The 21,426-nt window shown below is 43.2% G+C and overlaps 1 protein-coding gene across 1 annotated transcript in view; it reads right to left on the bottom strand.

The window, feature by feature from the left end:
- Positions 1-8,948, bottom strand: part of LOC138491384 (complement C1q and tumor necrosis factor-related protein 9-like) — a 41,876-nt gene extending 32,928 nt beyond the window's left edge. The window contains exons 1-2 of the mRNA XM_069617882.1: positions 8,868-8,948; positions 2,355-2,604 (exon numbers count right to left, since the gene is read on the bottom strand). Coding sequence (XP_069473983.1) covers positions 2,355-2,592 — 238 coding nt within the window. The 5' untranslated portion in view covers positions 2,593-2,604; positions 8,868-8,948. The remainder of the gene's footprint in view (positions 1-2,354; positions 2,605-8,867) is intronic.
- Between the last annotated feature and the right edge of the window lie 12,478 nt (positions 8,949-21,426).

Genomic DNA, 21,426 nt, shown 5'->3' with positions numbered 1-21,426 from the left:
GCAGCGTGGTGGTGTGAAATGAAAGGTAGTAGCGGGAGGATGTGGAACGGGGAGGTGGGGGACGGTTGAGAGCTCCGAGTGAGCTGGTGGGAGTGACAAGAGTTGGAGCTAGCTATGTGGGGTGGGCATCAATGGATAGATGTGGAGCGGGAATTTGAAGAGCCAGCAATTGCGCACTGACAGCCACCCCGCGTGTAGGTAGGTGGTTTGCAGAGGTTAGTGTGGACTGAGGTGTGCTGAAGTGAGTTTCAGGGTGTTTTCTTTCTGTGGATCGCAGAGGTGGGTACGTTGCAGGGATCATAAAGGTGTTTTCTTATGTGGATGTCGTCACTGGACTGGCGAGTTGTGTCCATGGATGTCTTTTTTAATGATGTGTGCTGTGCAGTAGTGACTTGGGTTTAAGGGTCTATATTTTGCTGATGCGTGCATGGCGGCCGATGTCAGGCGAGTAAGCATGTGTTTTTCATGGCGTTGCCTACAGTGAAACCGGTGGGGTGATTTACAGTGTTTTTCTTTTTCTCCTGAGTTGCCTGGATTTGGGGTTGTTTGTGAGTTCCAGTGTGCTGTTCTTCTGGGAATGCTTCCAGTTGGGCTGGTGAGAATAGGCCTATCCTATTCCCTCTGGCCATCACTTCTGTTTGGAGCCGAACAGCTAACTCTGAAGAAGTGTCTTCACTCTTCAATGGTGATGGAGGGGGAGATGAGGGCTGTGGAGGATATGCAGTGTTTCGCTGGTGGGTTGACCCTCCAGGGGTATTATGCCCACCCTGTGAGGGGAATGAGAGGGTCAAGGAGGAGTTGTAGTGTTTAGCTGGTGTTTGACCCCCAGTGCTATTTTGCCACTGGGTAAAGTGGGACTGTAGTGTTTTCCCTCTGGGTACACCTGCAGTGGGGCTGGCAAGGTAAGTACCACGGATGCCTTTCCTCTTGAGATTCCTGGAAAAGACCTACTGAACACAGGCTTAGTCATGGCCAAACACCTTAAAAACAAGCCCGTGGCACTTCCATGCTTCCTCGTGTGGTTATCTCTTCGCACACTGCAAGGAAATCATTTACCTACTTACCGTGTCACACTCATGCCAATCACTGTGACTTTCTGTGTCCTGAACCGAAAAACATCATGGGCCTCATTCCGAGGTTGGTGCTAGTCATGGCCCTATTAGCGCCATGACTAGCACCATTACCAGTACTGTGTCCGTCCTCGTTCAATGGGGACTTACCGGTCTAGTCCGACCTTTGCGGGATCGGTAAGTCCCCATTGAAAATGTCAATCCCCATTCCCATTTGAGCCCCCATAGGGCTCAATGGGAATGGGGAGGGTGCTAATAACGGTACCGTAAACTACAGTACCGTTATTAGCTCTGAAGTCCTTTTGCGGGTCCCGTCCTTAACGCCTGGTAAAAGCAGGCGTTAAGGACGGGCCGCAAAGGGACCTCGTAGTAGGGCGCAAAGGGATTACCGGCACCAATGTCCTTAACGGTGCCCTGTATCCCTTTGCGCCCTACTCGGAATGAGGCCCCATGTTTCTACTGTTTATCAGTATCAGTCACACATCAATCAGTTTCAATGTCAGTTCCCCTGGCCCAAATTTATGTTTGTACTGTTTATCACACTGAGGTCACTCACGAAGAGTTTCTGAAAACTCACCTCAGTAACATCATATGTGTATCACACTCAAACCAGTCACTATGATTTTCTGGTGCATTGTCTACAAAATAATCCCATGTACAACATGCATCACATTCAAGCCTGTTTCTATTAATGACTGCCTCTCACCCCCAAAATAGTAATGCATATCATATCACACTCCAGCCAGTGATTGTAATGTTCTACTCCTGACCCCAGAATAGCATCTGCCAAGTGTACCACTCAAGCAAACTCTTTGTGATTTTCAGCATCCTCAAAAAATCTTGTGCGTGTGAGAGACTATGAATCATGTTCGTGTGTTTGTGTGTGTGTGTGTGTGTATCTATCTGTATCACACTTACCCCAAGTTGTACTCATTTAAAAAGGTCTATTCAAATTCTGCTATAATTCTAATTTGATTATGTTACTGAAACGCTCTGTTTTAACGGCATTCTATCTCTGAGGAACCCTAAAATAGCCAGCAGACCCGTATCATTCTGAATATTGCCCTGACCAGCTTCAACAGGCTGATTCAAAACATTGGAAGCGGGTCTTATACAGCATGAGTGTTGAACATGATAAAACATTTTTAGCTTGGATATCAGGAAAGGTTTCAGAAGGTGAACCTAGTCAGTTTCAAGGTTGTTGCGTTTGGAGATCCCCTTTGAGATAAGGTTTAACAAATGTGCTTTGGTGGTCCTAGGCCGCCATCTTGTTGTGTTTCTTACCTTGCAGTCCTTCTTCTCCTTTGGCTCCTGCGCTGCCCTTTGTTCCCTTGCATGAGTAGCACAGGCAATCCCATGGCACCGATGCGGGATTTGGATTCGTATTTATTAATTCCTGGCACACGGCGGCTTGGTTCCCTACAGCAACAGGCAACGAAGCTGTTACACCTGACGCAGCATTTCCTGCAGCAACACAAAGGGCCAGGAGAAGCGCAACACCACCAAGCATCCTGCTACGCATCCTGCAATCGGTCTGTGGAAGTCAAGGAGACGAGGCATAAAGACTACAGCAAGTGCAGATGGACTAATTAAGGAGATTGAGATGCCCCATAAGCTTAGTTTAGTTTAGTTTATTACTTATATAGCGCTCCTAACCCGAAGGCAACTGGGCGCTAGTACTTGATGACAGAGTGGGTACATGGTAGCATACAATCAATGCACATATATACAGTTACAGGTTACAGTAGATTACATAATATAATACAGTACAGTTAATAAGGCATTTATAGTTACAATGTTAGAGGGCCATGCCACAATGGATATATTATTTACAGGTGGTTGAGTTACGCAGGTTCTGACTGATTCTAGCGGAATGTTCCCATCCCTCCTTGGCTAAAAGCAAGAACAGCCAGCAACTGGTGGTCTTACTCTGCTTGCCATACCTCTCAGCTCACAGGATTTTGGCGGGTGTCACATGCCATGTAATCAGTTCACTTACCAACCAAGCCCCTTACACGCCCATGCTCTTCAATGGGCTCTCACCAACCAAAAACTAAATCAGCTGTTTTCACCCACCTTGGGGATACACATGGTTGAGGGCTTTGTGTTCACACCACACAGTGCTGTGCAGGCTCTGCCTCCCAGCCCACATGCATTAGACTAAACAGAGGATGAATATGCAAGTGTGGATTGGATCCAACAGCTGCTTTGATTTAACTGGCATGCCACATAAAGAATCATACATGGGTAGCTATAAACCACGGGACTACATGCCACGGAGGGGATCCGAGATAGGCAAGGAGAGCAAAGTTCAAGTTGTTTACGATGCCCCCTCGGAAGCAGAGATGGAATGCATCCTGATGCTGAAATCTAGAATTGCATGTGGTTTATGTCCCAACCAGCATCTTTTTCAAGCTCCTTTGTTGTCCCCCTGGAACAGCATTGCAAGTGGTGTAGAGGGGAGGCATAAACTGCCCATACAAAACATTAAAATAATACCTGGTCTGCCTCCCCTCACCCCACATGAACTCAAAATGGCGACAGAAATAACCTCCCCAGAAAAAATATGGTATCACCCTGCTGCGATGACCCAGCAGTTGATAGTGAATTCTATAATCATCTGTCAGGATGTCACAGTAAGAGGATATAGCTTCCAGAAAGATAAATGCTGCTAACAACATCCTAACCAAGTCATACACCAACATTATATTGCAACATAAACTTCCTTTCTGAAACACTTGTACTTTCTTAAGAAGCCAATGGGATTGTGTTTTTTTAATGGTATTGTAGAGAGATGCTTACATTTAAGGAGAACAATGAATGAACACATTCATGAATGTAGCACGGATAGAATGGCTCTGCAAACAGAATCATCTCAAGGCGCCTCCTGGTGAGGAGTGGGTTCACAAAAGATTACGAATATCTTTGGTTTTCTTTTGTCTGCGTTGTGCTGGTGTCAGGGAGCACAGTGCACAGCTGTGTAATTGGAACTGTGAAAGTCTGCCTGCCTGTTAGTGGGATGTGCAGCAGGCATTTATCAGATAAGAGCAGGGAGTTAAAAGACACAAGGCCTCATCACCAGTTGGGTGGTATCCGGACTGGGATACTGCCCAACTTTATTTGCGTTAGCGCCCACCTGTCCGGCAGTATTACCGCTGGATCAAGGGTTGGGCAATAACTGTTACTCCCCATTCCCCATTGGGGGAATTTTTGGCACAATTACCATACGGTAATACTGCCAGCGGTAATTGCGCCACAAATGGGTGTTTTTCTGTCGTGATTACCCACAGCTCTGAGCTGCGGGTAAACACACTAGACTCGAGATTGGACGGAGTGTTAAATGTGGCGGTAACACCATTACTGCTGCATTTAAGGGCTACCGCCCAATCGTGATCAGGCCCACATGATGGTTTTATTATGACGTTGGTGGTAATTCAGCAGTCAATCCACAGAATTACTGCCAAAATCATTTACTGTTACCGCCACGCTGCCCCATGGTCTTACCACAGGATTACGAGAGGTGGCACGGCAAAGAAAATCCCCATTTTTGGAGACCGCAGGACTCACAGGACTCACAGTAATTCTGCCATGATAATTCCACTGATGTTTTGAGGTGAAGTGAAGGATTTGCCTCCAGCTTTTTTCTGGATGTGAATTCTCCACTTAACCTCCAAACTCGTACTTCGGCTCTGTGGTAAACATTCCACTAAGACCAAAAAAGTGTCAGGAACAGAATGACTGCCACTGTTTTACCCCACCGCCTATGCGGTCGCATGGATCGATTTGTGGTTGAGACAAAAGGCCTTGAAGCAACTAAGTAAGCTGACAAGAAGCCAATGTAGGGATTTCAAGGATTCTTTCTGACTAGCAACGAAACAAAATATAAAGCCAAACTGCAATGTAAATTGAAGACTCCTGAACTATTCAAAATAAACCAAGAACATAGGGCGTTGGAGAGAAACAGGCTTCCGTTACAAAACTCAATGGATACATTTCCTTGCTCAATATAAAAGCAGAGGATACCAACACCCCCACGGCCAGGGCTAAAATTGTGCAAAACCAGAAAGAATCAGCACAGATCGAGACCACTCTGGAGCAGGAGGGGACAGGGAACATAAAGAAGCCCTGGAAATAATGTTAAATGGCACCCCATATTACACATTATCAGCAAGTCCAAACCTTTACCTATGGGAAAATGTGGAAATAAAATAAGTTACCACACAAAAGAGGCCCAGGTTACAAAGGCCTACTGGGAAATCTCCAGAGTTCCCTATAGGCCAGTCCACCCCTGCTCTGGAGAAATCTGAGTATTCTCTGAATAAGAACTTTCCAGAATACTTCAGATTGCCTCCTAGCTCACACAAATATCCTAAAATAACCTGTCTTTGTTCTTTCGTGGCTCAACCCGGAAAATTAAACAAAGCATTAAAAATAACGCTCTAATAGGAACCCTGGCAGCGGCTTAACTGAAACCACGGTGGTAGTCCAAGCAACATGCTCACCCACTGCAGGGCACTCAGAATCAGCAGAGATGAGCTCCAAAAAGTAGCCATGCAACTCACAGTCTAAACTTCACCATCAGACCCTTGTATTATGGGTCTTGGACTGATTCTAGACCCTAGGCCCATCCATTACAGACAACAGCAAAAAGCATCATTCAGTTGATGGTAGGTCTCACCACACTTAACAAGCATCAATCCCATCCACAAAAAAACGTGGTCCGGTTCTACTGCTCCAACAAACTACGCGCCCACATCCAACCGCCATTTAGGACAAAGCAGAGGCGTTGCTAGAGCGGGGCTGAGGGCGCTATAGCCACGGGTCTTTTGATCGTAGCCGCGGACAGAAGATCAGGGCTACAACCAAGAAGGCTAGCTAGCCCCGAGTCCTGGCAGTACCAACATTAGCGTAGCCCCAGATCGTTTACAGACCTAGCAACACCCCTGCAACGAAGACTGCAGAAGTAATGCACAAAACACAAATTCCACACCCACCTTGAAGATATTCTACTGCTGAATGAACAACCTTCTGCATGCTGAGCAAAAGTAGCAGGAAAGAGGCACAATGTTTTGTAAGAGTGGAACTATAAAAAGTCTTGGATTGACACAGCCTTGGTTGTATTGCCCTAATCCTCATTATACGTTCTGCGACCTTCGATTTACTAAACCAAACGGTGAAGCTAGAACACTTAGGCACCAACAATGAGCTGAATGCAAGATATTTCTCATTGCCAACACACTGTTCCCATGTAGATTGTCCCAGGTATCTGCCCTAACCACTTGCAATCTAAAACATATACCAGACCATGGAACAATATTAAGATGAGCCAGGACCCATGGTTCCACGTGTAGGCAGATAGCACACGCATGTTCATAAGCACGGTAAGAGCAGGTAGACCCCCATAACAGTACTGGAAACATCTCCCAGATCCAAAATCATATAGTAGGCCACGTCTTCAATGAGGCAAAACAGATATCCCACATGTAGACCACCCAACCATCAAGTGGGCCTTCAACTAGGATACAGAGCCTCATTCCACACTACTCTTGGAGTCAACCCTCTCCTCTTTTCCCTGAACGAATGCACAAGACCAAGGGGGGTTCTACTAGACGTGGCTTAGGAGTGGTAGCCCATGCTCCAGTCACATTCATAAAAAAGTGAACTTGTTCTAGGCAATGTCCAATTCCACATCACAGTGTTACATACACTGAAGGACCAACAAAAGACTTTAAAGCAACTTCCAATCCCATCAAAAGACACACCCAATATGATATGAGGACAGATGTGAACCTCACGCAATCATGCTAAACCAGTGCTTAAAACACTCCTCTGGCAACCTGCCGAATAAAGAGTGGTCTTCAAAATACCCCTCTTCACATAGAGTCTGATGGCAGGGGTGCAAGTTGTACTACTTTGGTTTGGCTGGACCATCTAGGAGCGAATCGAGGCCCTGGCAGAACCAATATTTCGAGAGTGCAGAAGCCAGGTTGCTTACCCGGGGCCTGTGCAGACTCCAGGTGCCCCGTCACTCCCAACTCATATTGGAATCATGGCTGTGAATATTTACACGCTCACCATCTTCCAACACTGCAAGCCAATGAGGTGCCCTGACTCTGACCTAATAACCACAGAGCAAACCACAGAGGTGCTGTGAAAGAAACTTCCAGACCAGAGGATGTCTACTATGGCCTAGTCATACCTCGCCGAGTCTGTCACACCCAGAAACACATACACATGTTCCAAAATGGCTTGTAAAACAGGTCCTATCTCCTACTCTGACCTCATAAAGATTAGAGAAGTCCCATAATGCAAAAAGGGCCGCCATCTTGGTGGGTTGCAGTATCACCGGGGTACATGGTGACATAAAGGCTAAGGTAGCACACGTTGGAGACCGTCCAAAGCTGTGCCAGATTTGATCATTGGCAGGCGGCTTGCTATCTACCCACCTCTGTCACGCAGCCTGGCAGCAATTGTTTAAGGCTAACCCCTGGCACACACACGCCAATGACATACGCACGTTTGCTTCTTCTCTCGTCCATTCTCCTTACACATGCACACCCCCACACACAACCCTATGCAGGCTACCCCAACCACTTCTCATCCGTACCTGCGCAATCCCTTCTCGCTGTTTGCTTATGCAGCTCACCAAACTCCTCCGTGTACATAACGGCCACAGCAACAAAGTGTGGCAGCCAATTCATGCCAGTGCAACAGGCTCTCCACGCCCCACCACAGACATACATTTGCCAGCTCCCCCAATTCACACATCTTTATTCAGGCTCTCAATCCTACCCGTACATATTCCTGTTGGGCTCTCCTCACAGATGCCCATGAAGGCTTCTCCCCCACCCCCCACTTGACACGCATGCGTGGGCTGTCTCTCAACCTTCACACACATATTTTGGTCCAGCCTCCATCCCACACACACATCTGTCTGTGCATGAGCCACTCTCCGTGTCTGGCCGGAAATCCTCTGTACCTAACACAAGCGCTTACAGGTATGGCTCTGCAACCCTCACCTCACACCAGTGGTCAAAGTGAGCGGGAGCGGTTAGGAGTGTTGCTCCTCTATTCTTTTAAATTACTTTTACAGCTCCTATACTTTTATTTGAAAAAGAAACCGTTCCGGAATGGTTTCGCTTTAAAATAAAAGTGTAGGAAGAAGTTGAAACTTGCACTTTCATTGCACTGCACTGAACGTCCCCTTAAACAGCAGGTGTAAGTGTCTGTGTGTGTGTTTTGTGTGTGGGAGGCGGCGTGGTGATGGGGTTTGTGGGGAGCAATAGCAGGCCAGCAGGTGACATAGCTCCACTACTTCTTTTGGTACACTTCGACCACTGCCTCACACACATACATCCACATGCAGAAGTCCCCACCGCACACATGCACGTTAATGCAGTCTCCCTTGAACCTACCCCAATTCACACACATGCCTGACCAACTTTACCACACATGCGCATGGCTGTGAGGAAGGTCATTCTATGCATCCCACCTCAAACACTTATTTTCCTAGATCGCTGTCTCGTGCACGAGCCTGCACGGGCTCTCCAAGACCCCCACACACGTGCCAGTGCAACCCCCCTGTACACATCACTGAATAAGTACTCGCCCAGTCACCTGTAGGGTCCCCTCCGGCTTTGCACGCATCCCTGTACAGGCTTGCCTCCTTCCCTGCAAATTCTGTATGCACATGCAGGGTCTGCTCCTACCTTACACACCTGTCACAGTCACTCCGTGCAGGCTCGCCCTGCCACATCCAGTGCACACCCTATGAAGAAGGGGAAGGGACGTCCTTACCTTGTTTTCCCTGTGAGAAGGCGCAGGAGGCTTTGCTTCGGGTCTGCCGTGGGCTTGTCTTATATGCTCCCCAAGTGAATGCGTCACACCACCCAGTGCCTATTCAGGCTCTGACCCCATTCCGCACATAAAGGCTCTCTGGCTTCTCGTCCACGCCCAACCCCCAGTGGAGGCATTGGGTGTGATGGTGCGTTTCATCAGATCTCACTGGCAGGCCTGGCTTCCCTTTGTGTAGTCAAAATTCGCACACAGATCAAAGGAACCCCCAGAAAGGCTGCACCCCCACCTTTAGACAGATTTCCCAGAACAGAGTTCCCCAGGGGCACACATGAAAGTGCCACAGTTATAGAACCAAAAGACATAGAACTATATATGTATATATATTTCGAACGACAAAGTAGGGCTGCCCCTGCTCACAGAAGTTGGCGGCACCCCTCAATTTGACCAAACTTCCAGTCCTCCATAGTTGGAAATATTTATTTTGGCTTTAAGGACAAATGAAAAGCATTAAAATCACAGTAACGCGTTTCACCCACTTCTCGGCTTCATTAGAATGTGCAATACAATAATATGTACTATAAACGGAGTTACATCGTAAATAAATAAAAAAATGAATTGCTAATCACTTTTGACTTGTGCCACGGATGTGGCTGTCATGTTGCACATACTATAAAGGTACTGTGCATGTAGAGCTTCACCTTGTGCTGTATTCTGAAGTTCTTTTCCCTAGGGTTTACCCTGAGGTCATAATGCACATACATAGAACCAGAAGCAGGAGCCACGCAGATAATACATTTCTCAAGAATGTGATATGCTTGAACTTATCATTGTACTTCCTAAACATACCACCTTAAGAACGCTTTAGTTCCATGATCATTGCACTGCATTCATTGTTTCTCTTTATGTATTATTTGATTGCTGTATTCAAAAAAACTTCAGTACAAAGTTTCTTATTCAATAAGCACCTTTTATGTGACATGGAGTAGTTTATTACAAGGATACTCATCACCTTTGATATGTTGTAAAAAGACACAGCCATACCCATATCATATGTGATGTCATCAGTAATGTCATTGATTAAGTCATTTGTGATGTCATCTTTGATGCCCTCAGTGTTAGTGTTAGCAGTGCATGTCGGTGGCACGAGTTATGGTTACATAGTTTAAAAAAAAGCCCCTGAACCTTCACACCAGAAAAAAAATACAACTCACTAGGGAAAAAAGGCCCAATACACCTCTTGCAAGGATAACAATATTTATTTCCACACAAAAATGGAAAGCACCAACAAAGAACTCTGCTGCCGCGGATCATTCTGGCGAAATCTGCATGAGCAGCACACAGAAAAGGTACACAGCATCATCAGTAACATCGTTACAGACAGTGGAAACCCGCGCGACTGGTTGGTGAGACCCTATGCATAGGTTGCCAGCTCCATAGGGGATGCCAGGCCATTGATCCAGCCCTGTCTGTCCATTTTCTTCCACGTGGGTGATGCTTCATTCGTAATCGGTCCCAAGCCGGGTAATTCCCAATTATTTGCAAACAAAACAACATATCTCTATGTAGCAGTGCACCTGGTAGGAGCAGACAGGGGCCGGCAGGGGAAAGCCAAGGTCACACTAACTCACACACGTCACTCGCTCCCAGGCAGCCCGGCACCTCTCCAAGATCTTCCACACTTGTTCTGGGCTATAATTCCATCCCTCCCTGCACCTCGCAGTAGTCTGGGGCTGGCTGGTGCCTTGGAATTCAGAGGTCCTAAAGCTACGGCATTTGGGTGCTATATATTAGGATTGGGACTGGTGGGGGTCGGAGACCCGTGCTCTCCTTCTCGTGGGATCATATCATACAAAGATACTCAAGCCCTCCTCCCATGGCCTTGCAGGGCAAATTCGTGGCAGGGCGTGAAGGCTGGCAACCTTTTAGACAATGAAGGGTTTATGGATTTCTGTAGCTCTAGCCTTTCTCATCAATGCCCGGCAGTGCCTGGGATACGACCTATTCCTTTGCTCATGTTCGCAGCCTAGGCCTGGAGTGCTGACTACTGCACAGCGTTTAGGGTTTGTGTTCCAATATGGCTGCTAATACGAAAAATGGCTGCTATCCCTGCATGGGCACTACATCTACGAAGCATTCAATAATGTAACTGTGTAGAAGCCTTTAAGGCAGAGGTCTTCAAACTGTGGGGCGCGCCCCCGCAGGGGGGCGCAGCCACATCCCAGGGGGGGCGCCAGAGCCCAGCATGAAATGTAAAAAAAAGAATAATAATAATGTTTTTTTTTTTTTTTTAGATTGGAGGAAATGGGAAGGGGCAGCTCACATGGTCAGACTGGACCATAAAACGGTCTTAGACACCAATGAAAAAATGGCCAGCAGTTGCAAATGGATATTCAGTCCTTTAGTCACAGACTGTTGGAATAGTACCCAAGGGGTTGTTTTTTGTTCAAATGTAAACAAATAGTGATATTTAAAGAATATTTATTCAGGAACAATGGTCAAAACTACTAGCTGCATAGTGAAGTAACTCCTCAAACTGGCACACATTGGCCAAAAAAGTGACCCATTTTGACTGGCCTACACTAGCATTTTGCATTTTTGGTACGGTCATCGCCCTATTGCCCTATAGGCCAGTCCAAGCCTGCCGGCTCATCCAGAAAGGGTGAGGCGGCGTCCATCCACTGGCCACCAAACCCATTTTGGAGGAGCCAAGGAGCCAGCCCAGTGAAACACTGAGCACTCCCTCAGCTGCTTTTTCCAGCTGAGGGAGTGCTCCTGGGCTGGCTGAACTGTCAATGGGAAACACTGTTTGCCTTTGACAGTTCATTTCCCCAGCCGCACATGATCACTGAGCCATGCAACGCTGGGGGTGTTTTGCTTCGCCAGCCTTGCATAGCTCATTGGAAATGCTGGCTGGGGCACTGCATGTATGTATGTGTGAGGAGGTGCTCCTGCGCCTCCTCGCACATACGGGCAGAGCAACCTGTAGCGGGGCATTTTAGCAACCACGCGCAGGCCCATGCAGAAGGTACGTTTATGGCAATTTATTTTTTATTTAAATGTGTATGCATGTGTGTATGCTTGTGTTATGGGACTGGTGGGAGCAGGATGGGCGGCAGCACTGGGATAGTGGTGGGAGTAGGGTGGGGAGAGCCCAGGGTCTGTACTGGGAGTAGGGTGCGGTGACGACACGCAAAAGTTCATAGCAATTTCTACATACTGTCCATCTGGTACCTTTGGGGGGCCCGGTCTGCCAAAACTTTGCTCAGGGGGGGCCCCAGGCCAAAAAAGTTTGAAGGCCACTGCTTTAAGGGCACCCCCCAGCCAGCTGGCCTCTGATATCTGATATTACTTTTCAGAGTCTTTGCCTTATTCTGAAGCGCTTGGGGGAGTGGGAAGGTGGTGTCCCCTTCCCAACAATAGCTTACCATAACTGGCACATTTCTTGGGTTTTTCGATTTTACATGTACCAATAACGTACCAATAACAACGTTTTTTCACTGAAGTTTTTATTAGAGCAACATAACCATAACCATAATTAAAAGTTTTTTCACTGAATTTCATAGGTTTTTGTAACTGCAACTTAACAATAATGTCCCTTTAACAAAGATTTAGATTTTTCACTGAATTTCATAGGTTTTTATTAGTGCAACTTAACCATAATGTCCCTTGAACTAAGATTTTTCAGTGAATTTTATAGGTTTTTATTAGTGCAACTTAACCATATGGTCCCTTTAACAAAGTATTTTCAGAGAATTTCATAGGTTTTTATCAGTGAAAATGTTTCATGATATTACATCACTGTATATGTTATTAATAATTCCTCTTTTAACATATATGAAAGAACTATAAACCTCCTTTAACAAACATGTTTTGCAAAGCATACTGATTTGCATACTGATGTGTGTCATTACCAGCAAGGCATGCTGGGGATGCAAGTCATGGTTGAATTGCCTAGGGCATGAGGCTCAACCATGACCCCAGCCCCACCAAACCACCCCTGTTAGCCACTGCACCTACCCTGCATCCTAGTTCAGTGTCCACAATGCACTCATTATGTGACCAATGACCAGTGCTCATGGCTTGCAGCCATAGCCAGTCACCATGCTGCATTTCCCAATAGGCAACAGAATGTATGTTTGTCCTTGCCGAGGGCCAGGCCCACTGCTCAGGCACCAAAGTTATATTACTATTGGTGAACTTGCATTTTCACACTTTCGAAAAAGTAAAACACAGGGCATATTTGCAAAAGCATACTTTTGGGTCCCAGCTGATGCTCCTCGCACAAGTTTGCTGCATTCCAGCAAATCCAGTCCAGCACTTCGGGCTGCAACCGCAAGCAGAATTATTTTTCCCATTTGAACCTAGGGCTTCGGCCATGCTGCATGCCCCAATAAGCAAATCAGAGTACACATTTGTCCTTGCTTAGGTCCAGGCCCACTGCCCAGGCACCAAAATGATATCACTATTTTTTACTTGCATTTTGAGGCTTTGGAAAAAATAAAACACAGGACAGATTTGCAAAACCATGCTTTCAGGTCCTTGCTGATGATCCTCACGCACGTTTTCTGCAATTTCGTCCAGCACTTTGGGCTGTAACCACGAGCAGAATATTTTTCCCCATTCAAACCTATCCTGATTTTAAAAACCTTTACCACTTAGTCCCTGGTGGCCATGCCCACTTGAACCCTATTGCCGGTCCCAACATCGCCATGGCCAGTGACCAGATTGTCCGGGTCTATTTTTTGTACCTACATTATGACACTTTTTTTAAAAAATAAAATACTGACACATTTGCAAAGCCATGCTTTGGCGTACTTGCCAATGCTCCTCGCACAAGTTTGCTGCAAATCCATCCATGTTTTATTTTTTGAAAAGTGTCAAAATGTACATACAAAATATTGTCATTTAACTTAGCCCCCACTTGACAAAATCCATTCAAACTTTGGGTCTATAATCTTTTGGCAAACTTTTCTGCAGGTTCGTCAAACGGCACCACAGTTATAAGCCATCTACAAATGTTAAGACCCCCCACCCTCTAATTTTGCCCCCTCTTGATAAAATCCCACCAGACTGTGCAAAAACATTCAACGTTGGGTCTAAAATCTTTTTACAAACTTGTACGCAGATTCGTCAAACGGCACCAAATTTATAAGCCATTCAAACATTTTGGGACCCCCCTCTAATTTTGCCCACTCTTGGCGAAACAGCACCACACTTTGAAAAAGCATTTGAATTTGGATCTAAAATGATATTAGAAAAGTTCAGGCAGTTTCACTAAATGGCGAATCAGTTCTAAGCCTTCCAAAAACTTCTTTTTACCGACCCTATAATACAGAAATATGCATGGGTGTCCTCGAAATTTTGTCATGTTCACGAACATCCCAGCAATGTCCCTGAATATCTGAGATGTTTGCAGACTTCGGAGAAGAAAAAAATACCAGATTTCGGGTTTTATGGCCATAACCCATCCTATTACTCATCACCCCCCACCTCCCCAGAGATTGTTTCATTAGTTTAACAAGTGTAATGTTGTGTTTTCAATATATTTTAACCGCAGTGTTCGTGGACTACGGGTGCAGTTCGCAAATCCAACATGCCGACCGTTTCAAATGTTTTGACGCACCTCATGTTTTTAATTGACCAATAAGCAGGCACCTACGATGCCCGCAAATGTTACACGGATCTCTGATTGGCCCAGAGGCATCCGCGGATACCAAATCTTTTATACAAAACAATACCACTGTCAAAACAGGTCAAAATCAGTTTGTGATTGATGAACATCTTTGAACGATGGTTGCACTAGGGTGGATTTCAAGGTTAATCTCTCAAACCTGGGCCTATGTTATTCTTGGAGTCAGTCATGAGAGATAGAGACCATTTTGTTGCATTTTGCTGAATTGCATTCTGGTATTGGTAGTCTCCCAGTCAAAATGGGTGGAATAATACCACCATTGTACGCTTATTGCCTAACATAGTTCTATAAGGATTTAGGTTATTTGTTATGTTGTTCATTACTTTTTTTATAAAAGTCCAATGCTATTTTGTCTTTCGCACTTTCCTTTATGGGGAATGTCAATTGAACTACATTCGTATATTGCACTTTAAGATATATGTTCACTTACTGTGCGTATATTCATGGGTGCTGATTCACTACGCAACAGGTGCCAGCTTTAGAGTTCTGCTATGGGGGAAAAAGTACCTGAGCATATGTTATTCTTGCAGTCGGTCATTTTTTTCCCTTTTCCGTGCTGCTTAAATACAGTTAGTTCGGGTTGTTGGATGTATTACAACAGTCAACAAGAGACCAGCCATAAAACAAGGGACTTGTAGAACACTGCTTAACCAAAGTGTGTGATCCTTGGCAAATAATGTAATCTCACTACCCATTGCCTAAAAAAATGAGGAGTTCTCAAAGCCTGCCATCTTTTATACCTAACAATACCACTGTCAAAACAGGTCAAAATCAGTCTGTGATTGATGAACATCTTTGTGCGATGGTTGTACTAGGGTGGATTTCGAGGTTAACCTCTCAAACATGGGCCTATGTTATTCTTGGTGCCAGTCATGAGAGATAGAGACAATTTTTCGGCCTTTTGCTGAATTCAATTCTGGTATTTGTAGTCTCCCAGTGAAGAATTGGGAGGGGGGAGGAATAATGACACAATTGTACACTTTTTGCCAAACATAGTTCTATAAGGATTTATATATTTGAGTGACACAATTGTATGTGTACTTTTCAAGTTATCTTTATGAAGCAGAGTATTGTTGAAAGCCATACATTGGGTTGAGGAGGGGAAATGATAAGAGGGCAAGTAAGTGGGCTTTTAGTGTTCCAAAATGGACAGTGGCTACGGCCAAAGGCCATGGCTAGTGGCCAGGTAGTGATTTAAAAAATACAGTGGGCACAGCCAGAGGCTGTGGCCACATGCCATGGCTAGTACTCTGGTAGTGTTCTAAAATGGACAGTGGCCACGGCCGAAAGCCGTGCCCAGTGGTGCAGAAAAAATCTATGGAATAACAAATCCCTTGAAATTCACAGAACAAAACTTTAGTTAATGATCAATTAAGGTAAAAAATGTATCGCAACAAAACCCTGGAGTGGAGAACGGATGTCACCAGTGATGTTGTCATTATGGTCATAGGCTGCGCAACAGGGGGCATGAAGTTAAGATGGCTTTAGCTGAATTTCCAGGGTTTTGTTGCAATACGTTTTTTACCTTAACTGATCATTAACTAATATACTAATATATATATATATATATATGTACAGAGGTGTTGCTAGGTCTGGAAAGGATCCGGGGCTACGCTAATTTTGGGACTGTCAGGACTCGGGGCAAGCTAGCCTTTTTGGTTGTAACCCCTGAGGTTCAATCCGGGGCTACAACCAAAAGACCTGGCGCTATAGCCCCCTCAGCCCCCCTGGCAACGCCTCTGTATACATATATATATATATACATATATATATATATATATATATATATATATATATATATATATATATATATATATATATATATATATATATATATGTATGCCAAATAGCACACAAGCTGAATATATAAAGATTACCTCTGTATCTAACTATCTATCTATCCATATATCTGTCTACCTATCTATATATATCTAAATGTTTATCTATCTATGTAGATATATCTAGCTATCTATTTATCTATCTTTCTATCTATCTATCTATCTATCTATCTATCTATCTATCTATCTATCTATCTATCTATCTATCTATCTATCCATCTATCTATCTATCTATCTAGCTGTGTATCCATCTATCTCTCTGTCTATTCATCTATCTATATATCTGTATATATACTCTATGTTTCTATTTATCTCTAAATTCAAGGAAAAAACTTTAGTTGCGTCCCTGTTGCACAGCCTATGACCACAATGATCCATTGCTAGTGCCTGACCAGTGTATATAATATACAGCGGACACAGTTTAAATCTCTATCCACTTCTAAAGTGCAGAATCTATGGTTTTTAGCCTGTCAGTGTTTTAAAATATCCACTGCACATGGGTGAAGGTTGTGACCACTGTCCATAGCTGAAGGCCATGACTCGTACCCATTCATGAGTGAAAATATATTTGGCCATGCACACGGACCATGGCTGAAGGTCATGCTTAATGTCAATTACTGTTGTAAGGTAATTTGTGATATCATCAGTGATGTGATCTGTGATGTTATCATTGTGGTCATAGGCGGCGCAACAGGGGCATGAAGTTAAGGTCACTTTAGCTGAATTTCAGGGGTTTTGTTGCGCTCAGTTCTTAATGATTAATTAATTTTCTTTTCCCGAATGGAAAAAACCTGTACTCCCTGTCAAAAATATTTCTCAACAATTGCAGCATATACCTCTCATTTCAAACACTCTATCTAAAATAATATTATAGAACCAAACAAACTTTGTAAACCAATGTTTTGAGAACACATCACCTATGCCCTCAACTTCACTATGAACCCCATTCTAAAGAATGTCAAACTCTCCAATCTTCTGAACAATGAAAATCCTCTGCTTCTAAAATTGACTGCATGTTTCAAATATCCAATCAAACAACAAATATACCCCAAAAATACCACAATCTCCTACACCTCACTCTCAAGCAATACAAATGTACTGTGTGGAAAAACTCAATACAATAATACAATATAATCTGCATTTTTTTGGCATATATAAACATCACTCAAAAAAATACATTCTCTGATAGGTTAAACAATTCAACAGCATCTGAGGTACTTGACATTCTATTGGCAGCCACCCACGATACAGACAGTGAAAAACCAATGACAAAGTACATACATAGTACACAGAAAGTACACATAGCCTGTGGCTGTTTGATTCCCTGGTCAATGTGGCCAAGTTTAAAGGACAACCCGGCCTCTATGTAGTGTTGATTGATTTAAAGGCTGCCTTCGAAACTGTCAATAGGAATACCCTGTGGGTCAAGATGTCCCGCATAGGATGCCCATGTGATCTGTTATTGCCAATTATGGGGCTACATAATAACACCTCAATACAAGTTAAAGTCGATAACAACTGCCTGATCTCATCACCCATACCCACCGATCAGGGAGTAAAACAGGGGTGCTCACTTGCCCCCCTTTTATTTTACTTCTACATATCTGAACTTCCCAAAGCTTTGGAAGTGGCCCAAACCTGCCCGCCCAAACTAATGGGGACCAACGTTTCCTGTGTCTCATATGCAGATGATCTCATTATTTTTTATCACACTTCTGCAGGGCTAAAAAGATCGATGGAAGTCCTGCTAAAGTACACTTTGGAACATGACCTGATCCTAAATCTAGAAAATACCAAGCTGATGCACTTTTCGCATAAAAGAGTGGCGATCCCAACAATCACAATTGACGGGAACGCCATTGAGAGAGTGCAGAGGTATAAATATCTGGAGGTCGAATTTACTTCCAAGGCCGACTATGCTGTCCTAAAAGAAGAGAGGAAACGCGAGGCGACCTCGAAAATAAACATGCTATACCGATGTGTTAGATCTACCTCTGGGTTTTCTCTTGGTGGGATATTGACTATATATGCCCGCGGGCTGTCGGCGCATTATAAACACATAGACATAGACATAGACATATAGGCAATGTTTTTGCCCCTCCTTATTGTTTGGTTTAGAGACCATTGGTATGAAGGACCTTTCATGGCTGGACATCTTGGAAGGCAAATTTTGGCAGAGAATGTTGGTGTTGGGCCTTAGTATCCCCATGGAAATCCTCTGACTCGAGTCGGGGCTCACCTCTCTGTCAGCTCAGGTAATTAAAGGGAGAAGCCTCCTCTTTCTAACGGCTCGTATGGCTCCAGTTTGCCCCATATTAAAGTTACTGGGCCAACAGTCTTCGACAACTGAACTTACCACTCTGCCCTCCCTTATTGGTGTTGGTTTTGAAAATATGTCCTGGAATCCAGATTGGAAGGACAGCCTACACAGGTTATCCAAGCAATTAGTAAGAAATCTTAAACACTGGGATTGGGGTGAGAACTATGAACATCTTGCAAAATGTTCCAGCTACCGGAACATTGTGGACTTAATCGTCCATAAATATAAATCCCCACAAGGCTATTTATTACTCTGTGCCTCCCCCGAATTGTGCAGATTCTTGCTTTGGCTAAGAATAAACAAACTACCAGTCTGTTGTGGTGTAGAGTCCAAACTGGAGACTTCCCAACACGTCCTGACAGAGTGCAAAGTATATGGCGACCTATATGCCAAGTGGCTGGGGCCTTTTGTCCATGATTGTAATACCATACATACTGAATCTTTCTGGTGCTATTGTATTAACTCTGGTCATAAGTCAATGCACATTGCAGTTTATAATATTTGGAAGGTCATTTCTAACTCAAAAGGCTATTAAGGTAATCAGTAAACTAGCCTAATTGATTTAAGCTACACTAGCACCAGTGAAAAGTGGGTCTAGGTTTTATAAGACTGTTAATCCAGACCTCAGCTGACATCATGATATGAAACATTGATTTATCTAAACATTCTATTAAGGAGTTACCTCTTGGTACGAAAAGATATCTGCTCTCAGCTTTTAGTATCCTTACCTTTTTTAGTATTTTTAGCATCTTATGAATTTACTTGATTGTCTTACATAAAAATTATATCTTTCAGCATATCTTGTATCAGTCTTTTGTATCTAAATTGTATCTGATCCTGAACATTTTATTGTACTGTAGCAACTGCTAATTATATTCTTAATTGTATCTGTATTAATTGTTGTTCGTATTGTTTATGTATATTATGATAAAGCTCTTTGAGCTATAATGTAATTATAATAAATACATAATTAACATACAAACATTTTGCCTTCTCTCCTCATGTACTCTTCCTCCATTGCTAGTTCTAATATCCAAAGTGACAAGCAGTATTTCTTTCTACCACACTAAAATGGAAAACTACATGCAAGGCTGGAGGACAATTATACTATTAAAAACGAAGATGCTGAAGAAAATGAACCAGAAGAAAATACACCACATTCAGGATTTTGTAAGTCCATTCTTTATATTTATTTAAAATGAGACTAAAAATAACATTTTAAGTAACATATATCAGTCACCAAACAGATATACTTTATCTACCTACTATGAACTGTGAATACAGCCAACACAAATATTTTTAAAGTATATTATATCTTCAATTGTTTAAAAAATACTTCAAATATTTTCAAACAGATGAAGAAGTCCTTCAAGTATCAAGAAGAATCAAGCAAGATGCACCACAAACAATACCCACAAAATGAATTATTGATTCATTAACAGAATTAAAACAACTATTTATTAATATTGAAAAAGTAGTACAAAAAAAGTACAATAAAAAAAGGACAGTAAAAATCCAGATAATTGGGATAAAGAAGAAGATATATCATGTGTTACAACTAAAAGAAAAAGAGAACCCACAACACTTTGCATATTTATATACATTTTTCAAATATGTACACTTATATGTATTATTAATGTATTAAAGGTATTTAAAATGTTCCAATAACTTTTTACAAACACTACACTCAATACGTCTTAAATATTTTTTCCACATTTAATTTTTATTTTAAAAAATGTATTATATACGCGGCTACAATAAAATCCAGTGCCGTTCCATGCTTTGTAGCCTCGGCTATAAGATTGTGTGAGTTTCTTTTCATAAACCAAATATAAAATATTAACAAAACAGACAGTAAAAAGAGTACATAAAAAGAGGTTTCTTTTTGAGCATTACAGCTATAACTGCAGGTATAATTTATTGAACCAGCATCTAGGATTCACCCCAGTCATTGCTGCGGTTACCCGTGCCTCTAAAATCCAACAGCCCATTGGACAAGACTGTAGCCGCGGTTATTGATATATGTTTAAAAAAAATAATAGCCTTCTGTCTGAAAAAAAAGAAAACATAATCAGTTCAAGAATACACACACTTTAATAAACACAATTTAATACATACGTTTTTGGCCCTCATATTTTGTATACAGTGCAGCACATGCACTATATAAAATACAACATTCGTATATACAACACTGTTGCTCTCTTTGCACATAATATTCATTGGGTCTTTGGGGAAAAACAATCCAACTTGGATTAAAAAACCCATACAACAGTACACAAAAATATAATAAAATACCACTACAAGAAACAAACAGGAATATATAAACTGGGTGAAAATAAACAAACAACATTATACGGGGAGGGTGCAGGGCAAAGGATGGGAAGGTTAAGTAAACTTAGGGAACACGACAGAATAGGGTAGGATAAGTAAACTTGGAGAACAAGGGATAGAAAACAATCACACAGGTAGAAACACAAGTACTGTAACCATGGTAGTAACAGCAGCAATGACATTATCATTTTGGTTCCAATCCATCACCACCAAGGAAAAAGACAACTAGGATGAAAACCATTGCTGACAGTTGGCACTTCTTTAAAGTCAAAAACACTGTTTCAGAAATCTGCAGAAGAGGTACTTTGCACATTTTGCAACAAAATTCTACAGCATGTGCCTTCCAATATTCTGTCTGCAGCACCTCCATCCACCACT

Source organism: Ambystoma mexicanum, chromosome 10 (genome assembly GCF_040938575.1).
Source record: "Ambystoma mexicanum isolate Mex_15411 chromosome 10, UKY_AmexF1_1, whole genome shotgun sequence".
Taxonomy (NCBI): Eukaryota; Metazoa; Chordata; class Amphibia; order Caudata; family Ambystomatidae; genus Ambystoma; species Ambystoma mexicanum.
Note: the sequence above shows the minus strand (reverse complement) of the source record. Positions and strands in the feature narration are given on the sequence as shown.